The 15960-nt window shown below is 45.8% G+C and overlaps 1 protein-coding gene across 2 annotated transcripts; it reads left to right on the forward strand.

Moving 5' to 3' along the window:
• Positions 1-802: 802 nt before the first annotated feature.
• exo1 (exonuclease 1) lies at positions 803-8550 on the forward strand. 2 transcript variants are annotated; one of them, XM_035606813.2, is made up of 14 exons: positions 803-955; positions 1978-2162; positions 2285-2404; positions 3198-3321; positions 3771-3908; positions 4007-4219; positions 4363-4550; positions 4675-4777; positions 4861-5083; positions 5585-5777; positions 6342-6876; positions 7014-7088; positions 7754-7950; positions 8291-8550. In XM_035606813.2, exons 2-14 carry the CDS (start codon positions 2002-2004, stop codon positions 8406-8408), a joined length of 2388 nt encoding a protein of 795 aa, XP_035462706.2. In that variant the 5' UTR covers positions 803-955; positions 1978-2001; the 3' UTR covers positions 8409-8550. The 2 variants fall into 2 exon arrangements, with proteins under 2 accessions (XP_035462706.2, XP_035462707.2); XM_035606814.2 differs by having other exon boundaries at positions 6342-6822.
• Positions 8551-15960: the final 7410 nt, after the last annotated feature.

Here is a 15960-nt window from a genome sequence, read left to right on the forward strand (position 1 = left end):
CACGATGCACTTCTGGACGAACGTGGTTCCACTACTAGACTGATAAACATTAAACTAAGACACATTCTCTCCTATTGTGTGAAGTGGTAAGATGACAGTGTTCATAAAAGAAAATCATCTTTCACACTTCAGCTGTACTTACAGCAAACAGCATCAGCTGCGGGGACTTAAACAGTAAATCAGACCTCCCGCACATAAACCATCAGACCATTGATTCTGCAGACTCACATTGTTTGTTGATGTCTCATGATGTTCCAGAGGAGCTATTCATTTGGCCACAGTGTTCATCTGGGAGACAAGTTATCCAGATTAAAATAAAACAAACGGTGACAGACTGACAAATCACAAATATTATTTATTTTGACCCATTATAGCACTTTTAATGTTTAATGTTGCAGGAGCAAGTGGAAGTTACATGTGTGTGCTATAAAGTCATTGCAGAGACACTTTAGGTTGTAATTGTTTATTATCTGTCTCTTTTTTTATGCTCTGAACAGGTTAAAATAACACGTCTGCTTTCAGATTACAACCTGACAATGTATGATTATGATTATTACTGATTATCATTATCCAAGGCAAACGCATGCACCATGAGTGACACGGATGGGTTTTGTTTGAAGGAACCGAAGCGAAGCCTTGCTTAACACTTGAGTGATTCATATTGAATCACGACACTAAGAAGAGTGTGAGATAAAGAAACAAACAACATATGACAGTGAAGCAGATGGGCGACTATATTTAACCCCCGCCGCATCACTTCAGATGTAGCTTTTGTTATGCCGGAAAACCGCGGACATGGCAACCCCACCCCATCTTTCCGCTGCTAACCCCGCCCCCTTGGGCCATCTGGCCAATAACAGCAGGTTATACTTAAGCACCACTTTTGCCGCTAAAACCAAATTCGCTCCAGCGGCTGCTCTTCTTCGTCCTCCAGCTTCCTGTATGTGTGAATAAAGTAAGTTTTAATTCCACATTCCCTGAATTGGACTGTTTGCTATGTCGCTTCTTCGTCTTGTCCTGTCACGAACATCGACCGTTGCTTTCCGTTGTTTTCTGTTATATCAGCGTGTCCACTTTAGTTCTGCTGCTGTTTCGTCAAGTTAAAGATCTATGTCAGATTAATCTGTTCCATCTGTTTGCTCTGCTTATGAAACCAACATATATTCTGAACTGCACCCACAATAATCGTTGGTGTTGCCTGATAAGGGGGAATTCTCCCTGTATGCACTTGCACCTGCAGAACTCCCAGTGTAAAACTGACAATTTAACATTGACCTCATTATAAATGAACACAAACGGGGTTGAAAACACAAATCGACAACATTTATACTTTCTCCTAGGTTGTATGTTAAATTCGGCGTACATATCACCATGAAATTCTTCAGTGACCGGAAATCTAACGGTGTTAGCTAGCTTTAACGTTAGCCCCGTGTGGTGCCTTCGGTGGAGATTGGAAACCAGACAACTACCACACGTGAACACGGGGATTTAAGTTAACGGGTAAATTATTTCTACACGATCTCATTTAGATCGGTGAACATGATCCTTTGCGAGCTGCCTCCTCATTCAGACAATGTTCCCGTTAAGCAGAAACAAATGATGAAGTATTGAGTTTACTGCACCTGCCAGGTGATGAGCAGACAACTCCATACAGTCTATTCATTTTTCTGGTTATTAATCTGAAATGGCATCAGCATGACTTATGCTCAAGTGCCCTTAAGAAGGGGAGATGTTGCAACATTGTCTGTCAAAGTTTATTTTCTGATCCCTGCGTGCACTCGATTTCAAGAAACTCCAACATTCAGGTGGTTAAGATATGATTTCAGTTCTATGAGGGGAATTGTAAGCACGCTCCCAGGAATGGTCCTATGGTTATTATACGTTATCAACAATGAGCTTTGTAGCCGGTGAATAAACCTTGTCCTCATTGAAAGTGTGAGCTTTTTGTTGACTCTTTTTCCTGATTCTTTTTGACAGGTGCCCGCAGAGCCGCAGCTGAAAATGGGAATCTCTGGCCTCCTGCAGTTCATCAAAGATGCAGGCGAGCCCGTCAGTGTGAGAAAATACAGAGGGCAGACGGTGGCGGTGGACACGTACTGCTGGCTGCACAAAGGAGCGTTTTCATGTGCCGAGAAGCTGGCAAAAGGAGAACCGACCGACCAGTGAGCGTGTTCTTTATTTCAGATGTGTTCAGACGCACGTCAATATTTACCTTGTAACGAGGGTTGAACGTCCGTCCCGTCCCCCAAACTGATTTTTGCCATTTTCATTTTTCCAAAACTAGGTACGTGTGGTACTGCATGAAATTTGTGGACATGCTGTTGACTTTCGGTGTCAAACCAATACTGGTGTTTGATGGACGCAATCTGCCTTCCAAAAAAGAGGTGGAAAAGGCTCGCAGAGAGTGAGTATTTATTTACCTCAGATATGGATGATTGTGTGAATGTATTTTCTGTTCTATGTCCTTATAAATAGAAAATCGTTGTTTTTTTTTTGTTTTTTTCAAGCAATATAAAGTCACTTTTGTAATTTCTAATGGGCCTTTTAGATGAATCCTTAAAACATAAATTAAAAAATAAGATTTTTAAAATATGTGGCAGGTAGGAATTGAGTCTTCACTTCACTTCACTGAAACAGAAATAAACTCCAGGGGGAATTAAGCACCAACAGAGAAAGTGGAACCGGGTTATCATTTGTTTCTGAAAAAAACTGATCACTTGCTCCGAATACAATAATCCAGTGTTTTTGTACCTGGTAACCAACGGGCTCAGACAATGCTTGGTTTGTTTGAAGGGAGCTGCATTCCTCCAGTGTAGCAACAGAACAACACTGTTTGTGTGATGGTGCTGAGAGGAATGTTCAGGCTTGCAGACAGGTGAGAGCAAACGCGCTCCCACAACAAAATGCTTTAGCATCGAGGAACCAAAGACATCGAGGAATCCTTGACAAGAAACCTGCTGTATGTGTCACTGCTCTAATTCCCTCTTTGCTGTTGACTGTGTTGCCACAACATTAAAACCTTCACCCGAGGCTTAAAACTTCAAGAACAACCAAAAAATCTCAGTCATTTACCAAAATCATCCCCCTCTGCTTCTCATTATTTTACTTTTTTTTTTTTACAGTGGGCGCCTTTGTTTTAACTGACTGTGGTGGAAAGTGCTGCATTATTAATTTTGTTTCATTCATTTAACTTTCAGGCGCCGAGAAAGTAACCTTCAAAAAGGCAGACAGCTTCTCCGTGAAGGCAAATTGTCCGAGGCCAGAGACTGTTTTACCCGCTGTGTTAACATCACACCAGCCATGGCTCATAATCTTATTAAGGTGAGTCATAACACTGACGGTGAGACCTCTTCATTTTCATTGAGCTTCACATTCTCTCACCGATGTACAATGGTGTCTGGAGGGACAGAAACAGAGAGGGAAAGATATTTATTTTTTTAAACCGGAGTTACAAATGTAACTGGGTTTCATGAATTCTGGATGACAGCCTGAGGCAGAAGGTTATACTTGAATAAACTCATGGCAGAAGATGATTTTGGATGTGCGTACATGACTGACGTCAGTAGAGGCCCACACCGGTCTTTCTTCTGAGTTTTATTGATGACAACATTAAAAATGCAATGACAATCTTTATTTAGCTTCCTGAACCCCAGAGATCCATGTGTTGCCAGGCACCATGTTTATCGTCTCTGACTTTATTCCAGGTTTCATGGTTACATGCAGTAATGTTGGTCTAACAGGAAAAAACATTTTATTTTTCCTCATACCAGGCTGCGAGGGCAAAGGGAGTGGACTGTGTGGTGGCTCCATACGAAGCTGATGCTCAGTTGGCTTTCATCACTAAATCTGGTTTGGCCCAGGCCGTCATCACAGAAGATTCTGACCTGCTGGCATTCGGCTGCAAAAAGGTATGAAGCACAGTGTGCGCTGAAAAGACATATGTTCAACAAAGGCAAACATTACGCAAACGAACAGAAAATCAATCATCCGTCACAATCCCTTTTAGGTGATCCTCAAAATGGACAAGCAGGGCAACGGTCTGGAAATAGACCAAGATAACCTCGGCCGCTGTCGCAGCCTGGGGAACGTTTTCACAGAGGAGAAGTTTCGGCACATGTGCATCCTCTCGGGCTGCGACTACCTGGCCTCCCTGCACGGTATCGGCCTGGGCAAGGCCTGCAAGCTGATCCGGCTGGCCAAAGACCCCGACATCCTCAAGGTGAGACCAGGTGAAGTGGTGAACATGGGACTCCAATGGTTGCTCAGTACTGTATTTTAAAGGTCGTCAGACTAAAACCTACACAAAAATTCCATTCTTTACATGTGCCGCTAAAAGTTCCTCCCATACACAATTTCCGTCAGGTGATCAGAAAGATGGGCCAGTACCTGAAGTTGAGTCTGGTCGTCCCTGAGACGTACATCGAGGGATTCACCCGAGCCAACAACACCTTCCTCTACCAGCTGGTCTTTGACCCCGTCCGGAGGAAGGTTGTACCCCTCAACCCGTACCCAGAGCACATCGACCCGGCCACGCTCAGCTACGCCGGACTGTATCCTCCTGTGCTGAATCACACCTGACGGAAGTGTCACCTCTGTGAATTGAGTTGACCCAGACAAGAGATATTGTTAAATTCTTATCTACGACTGTTCTTCCCTTGACGATGCCGAATCCAGAAATGTAGGAGACGACAAAGGCTTGCAGATGGCCTTAGGAAACCTCGACATCAACACAATGGAGAGGATAGACAACTTCTGCCCAGACAGACCCGTTCCACAGGTATCAGAGTATAACCATTTAAAGGAGTCTTGATGAGCCGAACAAAGTGTCGCATTTAATTGACCACAATTTTTTTTTTTTAGAAGTCTAAACGCCACAGTCACCGCTGGAATGACTCACCGGCCCCCACCAGGCCTAGTATCTGGAGTGCAGGCTTCAAGCCGGCCCCTGCTGCCCCGCCCTGTTCTGCTGATGCTGCTTCTCCTGACAGGGCGTCTTCCTCCACCAGGGGGAAGGAGAGAGTCGTCGGTCTAGACGGTCTGCGGCTGCCCTGCAGGGAGCTGCAGGTGAAGAGACCCAGAGAAGGTGAGCTGTTTACTCATGTGTTTAGTTTACTGCAGGTCATTTTGATGCAAGAATCGCAGTCTTTACTTTTCCCTGTAGATGCACAAGGCTTAAACTGATACTGATTTCTGTTTGACACTGGTTGTTGAAAAAAATTCTACTTGTCATAGTCACTGACTTTATGTAACAAGGTTCTTTTGTTTTTAGAGTAACAGGTTCACCCAGCCGAGGAGTGTTTTTTTTTTCAACACCTTCATCGTTTTATGAAATTAAATCTGCACTTTCTGCATTCAGTCCTTGAAGAAAAACTCTGTCACTGTGGCAGCAAAATACTTGAAAGTGATTTTACGAAAAGCAGAATGGAAATAGCAGAAGAAGTAGCAGTGTATTGTCTATGACAAAGAGTTACAATTGAATAATACATTGAAAATAGAACTTATTTCGTATCATATTATATACAGTGGTTTTTTAAATTTTTTTATTAAAGCAGGTCTGTACTTGTCTTTTTCGTCTCTTCCGTAGACTCTGGTGTGTCAGACCAGGACGTGCTGCAGCAGTACTCCTCCTCCTCCTCTTCCTCCCCCAGTCAGAAACGATCCAAGACGGACCAGCAGCCCAAATTATCCTGTCACTCCCGACCACGCAACCGCTTCGCCACGCTGCTGCAGAGGAGGAACCAAGAAGCCGAGGAGGAAGGCCAGGCCACACGCAGCAGGTTCAACCACTGATCAAATGATCTTGAATATGGATTTGTCATGGGAGGCTTGATATATCGTGTCTGTACAGTACAAAGACCAGAACTTGCACCTATGAAATATCCTGTTGTTTGTCAAGAGATAGTTCTAGCCATGTAACTCCCCCTCACACTCTCTCCCTGTGTACAGATTAAAAAAGGCCAGATACCAAGTGTAAATTATGTGATATAGATGTGTAATTCGACATATTTAGATGTGGTGTTAGGCGGGAATTGTGGACAGTTTCAGGCTAGCTGTTTCCCTCTGCTTCCAGTCTTTATGCTAAGCTAGGCTTACCACATCCAGCCTGCAGCTCTGTGCTTAAAACACAACGTGAGATTCACTTTCTCCTGGTTGTAATACTGTTTTCTATTGGCAGAGCTGAGAACCTATTGCCACCTGCTGGTGGTTTCACCTCTGCCCTTTTTTGGAGTAGCCTTTTGTTGAATGTCACCGGCTCTCCCTGTGATTACAATATGTGCTGGTAAGCTTTAATATGCAACACTGACTATTGTTCTGATGTATTTGTTTGCTCCCACATGTAGATTCTTCAGCAGTTCCACTTCATCAGCCAGTTTGAGCACCAAGGAGTCTGCCCGGGAGGATTTCTCTCCTCGTGAAGAGCCCACAGCTCTCAGTCCCACTGAGGACAAGTCCCCTCCCAGCACCCCGACCAATGACAGTGATGGTCCGGATGTTCCATCTGTGGACACCCCCAGTCCACCTCCATCGCCCAGCACCACGTCCCCCAGTTCGGCCAGTCAAGGCCTCAGGCTGTTCCGCTGGTCAGGTGGCTCCTCTCCTGTGGAACGACCGAACACGCCCAAGTCCACCTCAGGCCTGGCCGCCCTGCAGCAATTTCAGTATAAGAAGGAGAGTTTCTCTTCCTCTCCAAAGACTCAGAGTAGAGACGCATCACCCCCGTGTCCACCCTCCACTGACGACAACCTCCCAGACTCCCCTCCGTCCCAGGACAGCGCCTACTTCTCCCAGTCCCAGCCTTCCCACACATCCCTCCATAAAGAGGTAGTGCCCGCCCACAGCTTCCCCTCCTCCTACCAGGACGATGCCAACGCATCTGTACGTTCATACAAATTGCCCTCGTAAATACTTTACTTGTAGTCGGGTCAGCTTTCACACATAAATTATCATCATCATCATCATCATGCAGAAAACTTGTTTTAGTCCTTATGGGTGTTTTTCACGTGCTTCCTCAGGAAACCAATTCGCTCAAAGCTTCGGAGCCAGAGCAGAGTCCCACGCATAAGAAACCCGGCACTCTGGGATCAAAGGTGGGTTTGAGTTACATTCGCCATTTTTACGCATCAACATATCTGCATCTTGGGTTTTTTTGCTGTGTATTGACCATGAGACAGTGGAGGGATGTTGTAACTGCTCTGCTCTCTCCTCAGAACATTCTCTAATTTCCTGTTGAGTCGCATTAGATTTAGAAATAACGAGAACGGAATTGTGTTGTCAATTCAGTTAGGGGTCGTACTGGTACTAACATAACTGGGAACATCAGCAGGGTTGTGAGATCCCTCTCTAGTATCAGTATACTGTGCAACAGCAGTAATCTGTCAGCTCTTCCTATTCCAACTCACTTGAGCCATTCTGCGTTCCCACCAACAGCACCACTCTGTGGCGTCCAGGCAGGACATGGCGATAATTCAGCTGCAGAAAACTGTTTTTGTTTCCTGGCCTAAACACGCCAACACTTGATCACTGAATTATGAGAGATTTTGAGATTGAGATTTTTCTTGCTGTAATCTCTCATGGGCTCGCTCTGGGAATTTTACCAGGGGGCTGGCTGGCAGGAAAAGTTCTGCAAAATGTCCAGAGCAACGTTATAGAATTGCAGCGGATTATGACATTTATGGAGTAATGGAGTCCAAAGCATTTATTTTAAAGCAGCTCAAAGGTGTGTTTTGTTCTAATCTCGTCTCCGTGCCTACAGATTTCAGGTCTGTCGAAGGTGAAGTCCGTCAGCCACGGTACAGCAGCGAAGGGGCCAGCGTTGGGCCCGGCCAGGGCCAGCGGACTGAGGAAGAAGTCTGTGGGATGTGGGAAGAAAGTCTCCTCCCCCAACAACGAGAACAACCCCGGTGTCCAGGCGACCATCAGCAGCCTGTGGAAGAACTTCAGCTTCAAAAAGTAAAGGAGAAATACGCAGGTTTTTTCTTATTTTTACAAGTCAATAGAATAGTGTAATTCTAAACACTGTGATTCTGAAAGTTTGGTTTCAAAGGAAAGTTGCGGACGTCTGCAATTTGGTCTGTTTGTAAAACTATAGCAACACATGGCACTCTGTTCAACACATTCATCGCAGTCATACAGTCGTTCACATTGTTTACTGCCAAAAAAGGAGGAAGAGGAAGGATTTTAGAGCATCGACGTAATCCGATTTTGACATGTTAAGTTATGTAAACTAACCTAGATTGTTGCGTTATTTCTAATGGAAAAGCCCTGAGATCACGCTGCTTTTGTTTTCCAGGGATCCACAGAAGATGACTCCCTGTAAGGAGGGGAAGCCGAAGCCCATGTCTCCCGTCAAAGACAACCTGCCGCCCAGCTCGCCGCGCACAGACGACCACTTAATCACCAGCTTCTGATAGACGTTCTGTTTCACGCAGCGCTGCGTGGGAGTGAAGCTTTTTAAAACATACCGTGTATGTGGACTGATCTCTCATCAACTCTGTGTTTCTTAATGTATAGTTTTAAATAAAAGCCACTCCGTTCTGATCCAAAGTGCAACCTGGGTAAGCCCTTCCGTTTCCTAGATTTTGTTTTGACACAAGTGTATTTGCGTAACGTCCCCCAGCTATTGTGTATTGCTTCAGCAAGTCAAAGAATGTGTCATGTTGTAAGGTGGCGCTAAGAATGCACAATGCATACTTGAGTGTTTACTGAAAATGTCCGGCCTGCAAGCGAGGCAAAGAATGTGGCAAGAAGACCGCTGGCGCGTTGTGTCTTCGCGAGCGTGTTGAGTGTCAAATGCTCTTACGTGCATATTTGGTTGTTTTTTTTCCATATTGACCCGAGTAAATCTTAACAGGTTTGTTCTTGTAAATCCTGCTTGCAGTTTTGATTTCTGTCAACCTGCGGCTACGTCTGAGTGGGAAATTACAGCACGGAAATCAAACGTATCAGGTCGAACTGTTTAATTCCGACATTGAGGATAACGACAGCAGAGCTAACTTAAACATCCAATCATTTAAACTGCCCCCCGCCCCCACCAAGACGGCTGTATCGCGATCACACAAGTGTTTTACATTTCATTTTTTTTTTAAAAAGGAATTTAAAAACATTTGTTAATTTGATAATTTTCAAAAAGTGTCTTTAATTCCCTCTGAAGTTTAATTGTAATTCATAAGACATGTAACAGCAACCAGTGAAACATTGCAACACAAAATTGAGCTATATATATTTTAGTTAATTCAGTTTTCCAACAAACAATGCCAGTAGACTGGTCTGCAGAAGAACAGAGGAGGCACGGCACCAACCATGAAAAACAAAAACTGTTACCACATGCATCCAGTTCCCCACTTCAGTCACATGATCACAATTTTTATCCTTCCATCAACATGACATCCCATCATTTACCAAGTCACAACTTCAGAAGTGAAGTTTCCCCACATAGAAATAAAAGTTCGCCCTTCACTTCACTGTGATGGTTGTCCTTTACCAGTAATAAGTCACTGATTAAGTTGGAATATTAATAAGAGGAATATTTCCGAAAAAGTCAATTTGCTGACACCTGTTGCCCTCTTGCTGTGCTGATGTTTACACAAACTGTCGCGTTTCTACGAAAAGGTCGTTTTCGTAACCGCTCAGTGCTCGGGAAACCAGCTGCTATGACAACGTGTCCGGCGATACTGTCGCACTTCACGTTGTATTTGTACGCCATCGTCGTATTTGGCGCTCGACTCGCGTCAAAGTCGCGAATAGCCGCTCCACCGCTGCGCAGCCAGACCCTCCCATCTGCGTGAACTTTAGCTTTCACGTCGGTGACAATCGCCACAGTCTAGGACTCGTTGTCACAGAAGATGGATGTGTGCGAAGGGAATTTTATTACTTTGATCATTGCTCAATGTTGCCGTGGGCCAGAATACCTGAGCTAGTCCAGATGCCAGGCATAACTCGAGTCACTTTTCAAACAGCCTCACTTATTATTGGTGTGGCCCGAGGGCCGGTGGCCTCGCTGGCTCCTGCAGCCGCGACGCGGGTGAACAGACCCTAACCCTCAATCACAGTCATTTTACTTTGACTTCTTTTCTTCTTTTTTTTTTTCTTCCTTCAAGCACGACTTTGTTCTCCCTGTTTTCATTCGGCCTGTTGAACCATCTCGTATATGTATGGAAACAATGCCTTGATGTATTTCAACGTATCGAAACGCCGCGAGAAGCCACAAGCGTGGAAAAATTGGCAGCCGAGAGGAGATTCAACAGTGTCGGTGAAACAACGACCGCGCTGCCGGAACCGGTCGAAGAGAGAGATCTTGGGTGCTTTTAGACGCCACTGTTATTCTTGGCAAAATGCAACCCGCTGTGCTCCACCCAGTGTTTTCTGCTCAGCATGGGAACTATCAGCCCTCTTTTAGGAACGCGCATCACTCGGGCTGCAATGCATCTCCAATCATGAATGAATCCGCGCGGAGACGGCGCTTATGTGTGAGGGCCCGGAATTCTGGTGCTACACCCCTGTGCACAATTATCCAGTTTTGTGTGCGAATGCTCGCGTAAGGGAGACCTCCTGCAGAGCGCTTGGAAGACCCGCTGTGTTGCTGGATTACACGGAGTAGGACATGGTCGGTCCCCTCACGTGAACCCCAAAAGGTACAACTGTGATTTACAGCAAACACACGTGAATGTGCCTCTTTTACACGGTTGAGTTTTTTTGTTTTTGTCACAGAGTAATGAAATCTGTGCTCCTGCTCAGCGGTGTGCCGAAGAATGCAGTCTCACAGCATTCCCCCGTGAACTCACTGGTGACCTCGCTCTGACGGGCAGTTTCATCTACGCGAAACCATCAAAGATCAGTCATGCACAGTGAAGTGTGTGTGTGTGTGTATATATATATATATATACACACACACAAATGTCGCAATTAGCACGCGGGACATTGTCAGTGTTGGCACCGTCTCAGCAGCTGGTGCCACGTCAGGGCCTTGGAAGCTCGGACACCTGTCACTCGGCACGTCGGCCCTCTGGTCGCTATCATGTAAATCAGCGATGCCGTACAGATTTGTAATGGCACGCTGTGATAACAGAAGACAGGCCTGTTTAAACCCGACCACAACAGTACTTTCAACAGTCTTTCTTTCACATTTTGCAGGATCTCTGGTGCGACTCACGCGAAACGACCGGTTGCATCCGCCTGTCGTGTGTTGCGCAGGCCTCCGTATGTGTGCCAATCATCCCGTTGAGCAGGTCTCATGCTGGAGCTGTCGCGACGACAGATTCTTGGGCCACGGTCGGTTCATAAAAACGTTGTCAGTGTAATTGTGAAGGTCCCAGGTGGAGTTAGTGTTATGTACACTCGGTACAGTTGGCCAGGGGCGATGATTTCAAAAATGGAAAAGTATTTCTTTGAGAATGAAATGCATCATTTGACCAGCAGAGTAAAAAACACGTTGCATTCTTTCCCTCTTCTGAAGACACCTTGTTTGGAAGGAAGTTATTTTTTTTTTAACACCTATTAACCATATCCTCTCTTACAGAGAGGGGGGAGGGGAGGGGAGGCACCAACTTTTGTTTACCCAGAATTATATTTGCGGAGGGGCACGGGCTCTACTGCAATATCCTGTGAATGCAAAAATGTCAAGACTTAGTGCTGAGTGGCGACGACGACGTCCAGCATCTGTGTCTGCGAGTCTCACCAAGAAGTTCAAGGAGCGACTGAAGAAAGGCATGCAACATTTACCAGCCTGCTTAATTCCACCGCAGCAGTCTATGAGTGTATTTACTGTCGCTAGAACTAACTTCATTGAGGAGATGTTTGTTACATGCGTTTAATTATCTTTGTGACATTATCCCGATCATATTTCTGGAGGTCGGCGAAGTGGAAAGAGCAAAAATACCAATAAGTAAAGTAAATCTTTTGTGACTACAGCTCAGAATAGGATGTGGATCTGTAATGTTGATGTTGATCTATCCATCCCGTCCTCCATCCATCCATCCATTTTTATATAAATCATTTTTTGCTGAACATGTATAATGGCACAGTTGAAGCTGACCTTTGACCTTTTGGGATGTTATATGTCATCATGCACTACATCGTTATGTCAAATTGGACATTTATGTGAATTCTTGACATCAATGTGCCCTGCGAGGTCACAGTGACCCCTTGACCTTTTTCTGTTCATCTTTTGAGTCCAAGTGAACGTTTGTGGCGACTTTGCAGAAATTGCCTCAAAGCGTCTCTGAGATACTGTACTCTCGACGGCGTGGACAGACGGATGCGCAGAAGAGACACCATGCATTTTAGTAATTTCCTCAAATTTTCACACAAGTGGTTTTGCTCGAGGTTTTCCTCACGGGCTGCAGGCTCCATGAAACCACCATCGGGTTTCTGATTCTGGTTTCCCTACTGGCTCTTCTGTTGCTCCGCAGTGTCTGAAACACCTTGCAGACGCGGTGAGTCTTTCCCGCTCGCCGGTTTCAGAATTGGCTGCCGGCGGCCCAAACGCCAGGTATGTAACCCTTGGCACACTTCCGGGGCCTGAATGACTGAGCTGCCGCCAGTGTCGCTCGCGTCGGTTTCAGCGCGAGCTCGTCGCGCTGCGCCGAGGGCTCACTTTCCTCCGCGTGCTCCACATGCCTTCCCCCCCCCCCCCCCCCCCCTGCCATGAGGGACCACTGCTGCGCAGCAAACCGGAATGACGGTGTCTGTGCGCTCAGCGCGCATGTCGTCGGCGCTGCGAGTGCGCTGCTTCGGCCTTTCGCCGTGAGGAGGAGGCCGCTGCTCATAACATGCATACCTGCGGAGTTGACTCAGGCCAACAACATTTGTGCTGTTGTAACAGTAGAGCAGGTGTGTGTGTGTGTGTGTGTGTGTGTGTGTGTGTGTCTGTGTCTGTGTGTGTGTGTGTGTGTGTCTGTGTGTCTGTGTGCATCTTTGTTTTACAGACCTCGATGCTGCTCCGCAGGTATTCATTAGAAGGCGCAAGTTTGGACCTGAAGCGGAGACAGCGAATGAAACATGAATCGAGGAGCCATGTGGCGCCCACCCCCCCCTTCCCCTCCCCTCCCCTCCCCTCCCCTCCCCTCCTTTTCCTCTCTGATTCTGGAAAAAAAGCTGCCCTCGGCTAGGAGACATGTGTGAACAAAATCACCGGCGACCGCTCCCTGAACACCTGGTGCGTTTGTATGTGCGCTCCATCGGCTTCCGGGGCGCAACGCCGTCTGCATTCACACGTCGAGATCCGACCGCGGGTGCACAGCCCTGGGTCGCGTCGCGTCACACCTGGCGTGGGACTGCGTCCTGGACGTGTCTCCTGCAGTGGTCAGATCAGATGTGCAGATAAACACAAGATTCGCAAAGACCAAAATGAAGTTGTCTGACCACACAGGTGTGTGTGTGCGTGTGTGTGCGTGTGTGTGTGGGTGGGTGTGTGTGTGTGTGTGTGTGTGTGTGTGTGTGTGGTAAACACCGAAAGACATCGCCGCCTCAACCACGATAACAACTCTGAGCTACGCGTGCGATCGTGTAGGGCCAAGTGCGGAACGCTCTTCAACTCAAGGCCCATCGTTCGCAGCCAAACACTTGGTGGTCTGGAATGCAGAGGTGCCAGTCACTTTTGCAGTGAAAAGTTCTCGTTGTCGTTACTTCGCATCCGAAATATGATGGAGCGGGACAAAATGGAAGTTGAAAACTGTGCTCACAGTACGGAGTGGATATACTTTCTTCCCAACGCCATCTTGTTTCAGCAGAGCGGTGACGGCAGCTTCTCCATCCGGCCTCCAGACGCGATCAAAGTATCTGCCAGATGTACAGCATGTAGACTGATGTGATGTTTAAACAGCAGATCATTGACGGCGAGGCTTAATCTCCTGCATGGATCATTTGCAAATTACTATAATGTCAGAAATAGATTTATATATATATATATATATATATATATATATATATATATATATATATATATGCGCCTCGGAGGGCCGTGATGTCGCGGTGGTGCATTCCTCCGACGGTCGGAGCTCAAGCCGTGTGCCTGGGGCACGGGGAGGACAGAAACTGAACCCAGGAATTGCTGAAATTCATTTGCTTATCAAAGGGCACGTAGTCGTATGCATACAAACAGTGGTCTCACAGAGAGATACACCTCTGGGGGTGCGGCCCGGCTTGCGAGGATGAGGCTGAGCACTGTAGGCTTAGAAAGAGATGCAGCCTGAGTACATATACACTTAGATTTACCCTTTGAGCAGATGCTTGTATCTAAATCCACTCACTTTGCGGAAATGAAAAAGATATGAAAGGAAATCAAAGTTCTTTTCCCACAAGGCGTTCCAAGATGGCTCCGGCGGTGATCTGTGACTCACCGCTCGTCTCCTAATTAGGAATCCAGTTTCTGTTTGTCCTTTTCCGCGGCCATTGTCTTACTCTGGCATCACCCTTCGCAGTCCCTCCTATAAACAGCCATCACTTTGTATTAATTGGTCGGACGGGGTTGGGCTAGTGACTCATAGCCCGGTATGCAACCTCGCCGAGGAGAATGCTGAGCGGACGGTATCTCCCAGATTACTCGGATGCCTTATAACAGAATGCGAAATTCCAGTTCGCCGAGGCTCTAAATGACGGCCTCCAAAAATTCACACTTCTTTGACTCGGCGAAAGATTGTCCCTCCTCAACACCAGAGCCAGGTGGTGCTTACTGCATCACTATGTCATTGTATTCCGCTAGATATATGTATTGATTTCAAAGTATCATGTTGTAGTCGGTGCACACGGAGCTCTGCATAACGATAGGTATATCATAGTTTCATTACAGTATGTTATCAAGATCGTAACCTGCGAGATACCTTGTAACTGCAGCTGCAAGATGATAAAAAGTGTAATATCTCCCATCTACTAAGTGTAAGTACTACGTACTGTAGCATAGAACTATGTCACGGCAATAAGTACCTCGAAATCTCACAGTACAAGAAGTAGATGTACTGAGTTTCGACCACTGCTTCAATATGAATATGATGATCAGTTAGTGATGTCTCAATACAGTATGATAATGAGCTTTTATGTGATGTCGTCTTTTAATATTTGTCCTTTTATATCTTTTTTTTTTCTTCAGATATGTGACCTGAAAACCGAATTATTGTTTCGAATGCTGATTTTAATTGTCTGTGATTCGTAGGTTTTCTTGAAAGCACTTTGTGAAGCAACTTCTGAAAGTTGCTATATGAATAAAATGACTACTATTATGAATTATTATAAATGATTATTTGGAACTGAAAGTGCGTTCCTCGACCTCGGAACGAGCGGTTTGACGTGTCACCACCGCGGCTATCTTAGCATGAAGACTGGGAACGGGGGGAAACAGCCGGCTTGGTGGAAGGCGACGACATAGTCCCACAAATAACCCCGAGTAAAAACCACCGTGCTGTCTACACTCCAGGTTATAGATGAATCAAAAGAACAAGGTGTGAATGTGTTCATAAGCGAATGGTGCACAAGCATTTTTTCCAAATGTTGAACCAGAGACATTGGAGAGAGAAACCAACTAAAAAGAATCCAGCAAAGAAAAGCATCGCATCTCCAAAGACATGGCGGTTATATATATCGACACACGCCTTGCGTTGCTATTGGTAACTGCGGCTTATTGCCTCGCATTTTAATTTGTGTTGACGAGTTGGTGTCACCACACCTTCATCAGGCGGCCCACCGTCATTTTGCATCTATAGTCGTACTAACAAAGTCGGAAGAGTGCCGAATTAGTATGCGAGTCTCAAAGCTGCCTGATATTGTCTGATCTCAGCAAATAGATGTACAATCTCCAATTCAAGCATAATTATATTTACTTTTACGCGCCGTACCGATTAATTTGCATGTTTGAGCAATTCGGTGTGACAAGTTTGACAAGTGTGACAAGTGTAACAAATTATAAATCGTTTCGTTTAGTTTTTGAATCCTGCCCCGCTGACAGCCGTTGATTGACAACCACATAAATAT

Source organism: Scophthalmus maximus, chromosome 10 (assembly GCF_022379125.1).
Source record: "Scophthalmus maximus strain ysfricsl-2021 chromosome 10, ASM2237912v1, whole genome shotgun sequence".
Classification (NCBI taxonomy): Eukaryota; Metazoa; Chordata; class Actinopteri; order Pleuronectiformes; family Scophthalmidae; genus Scophthalmus; species Scophthalmus maximus.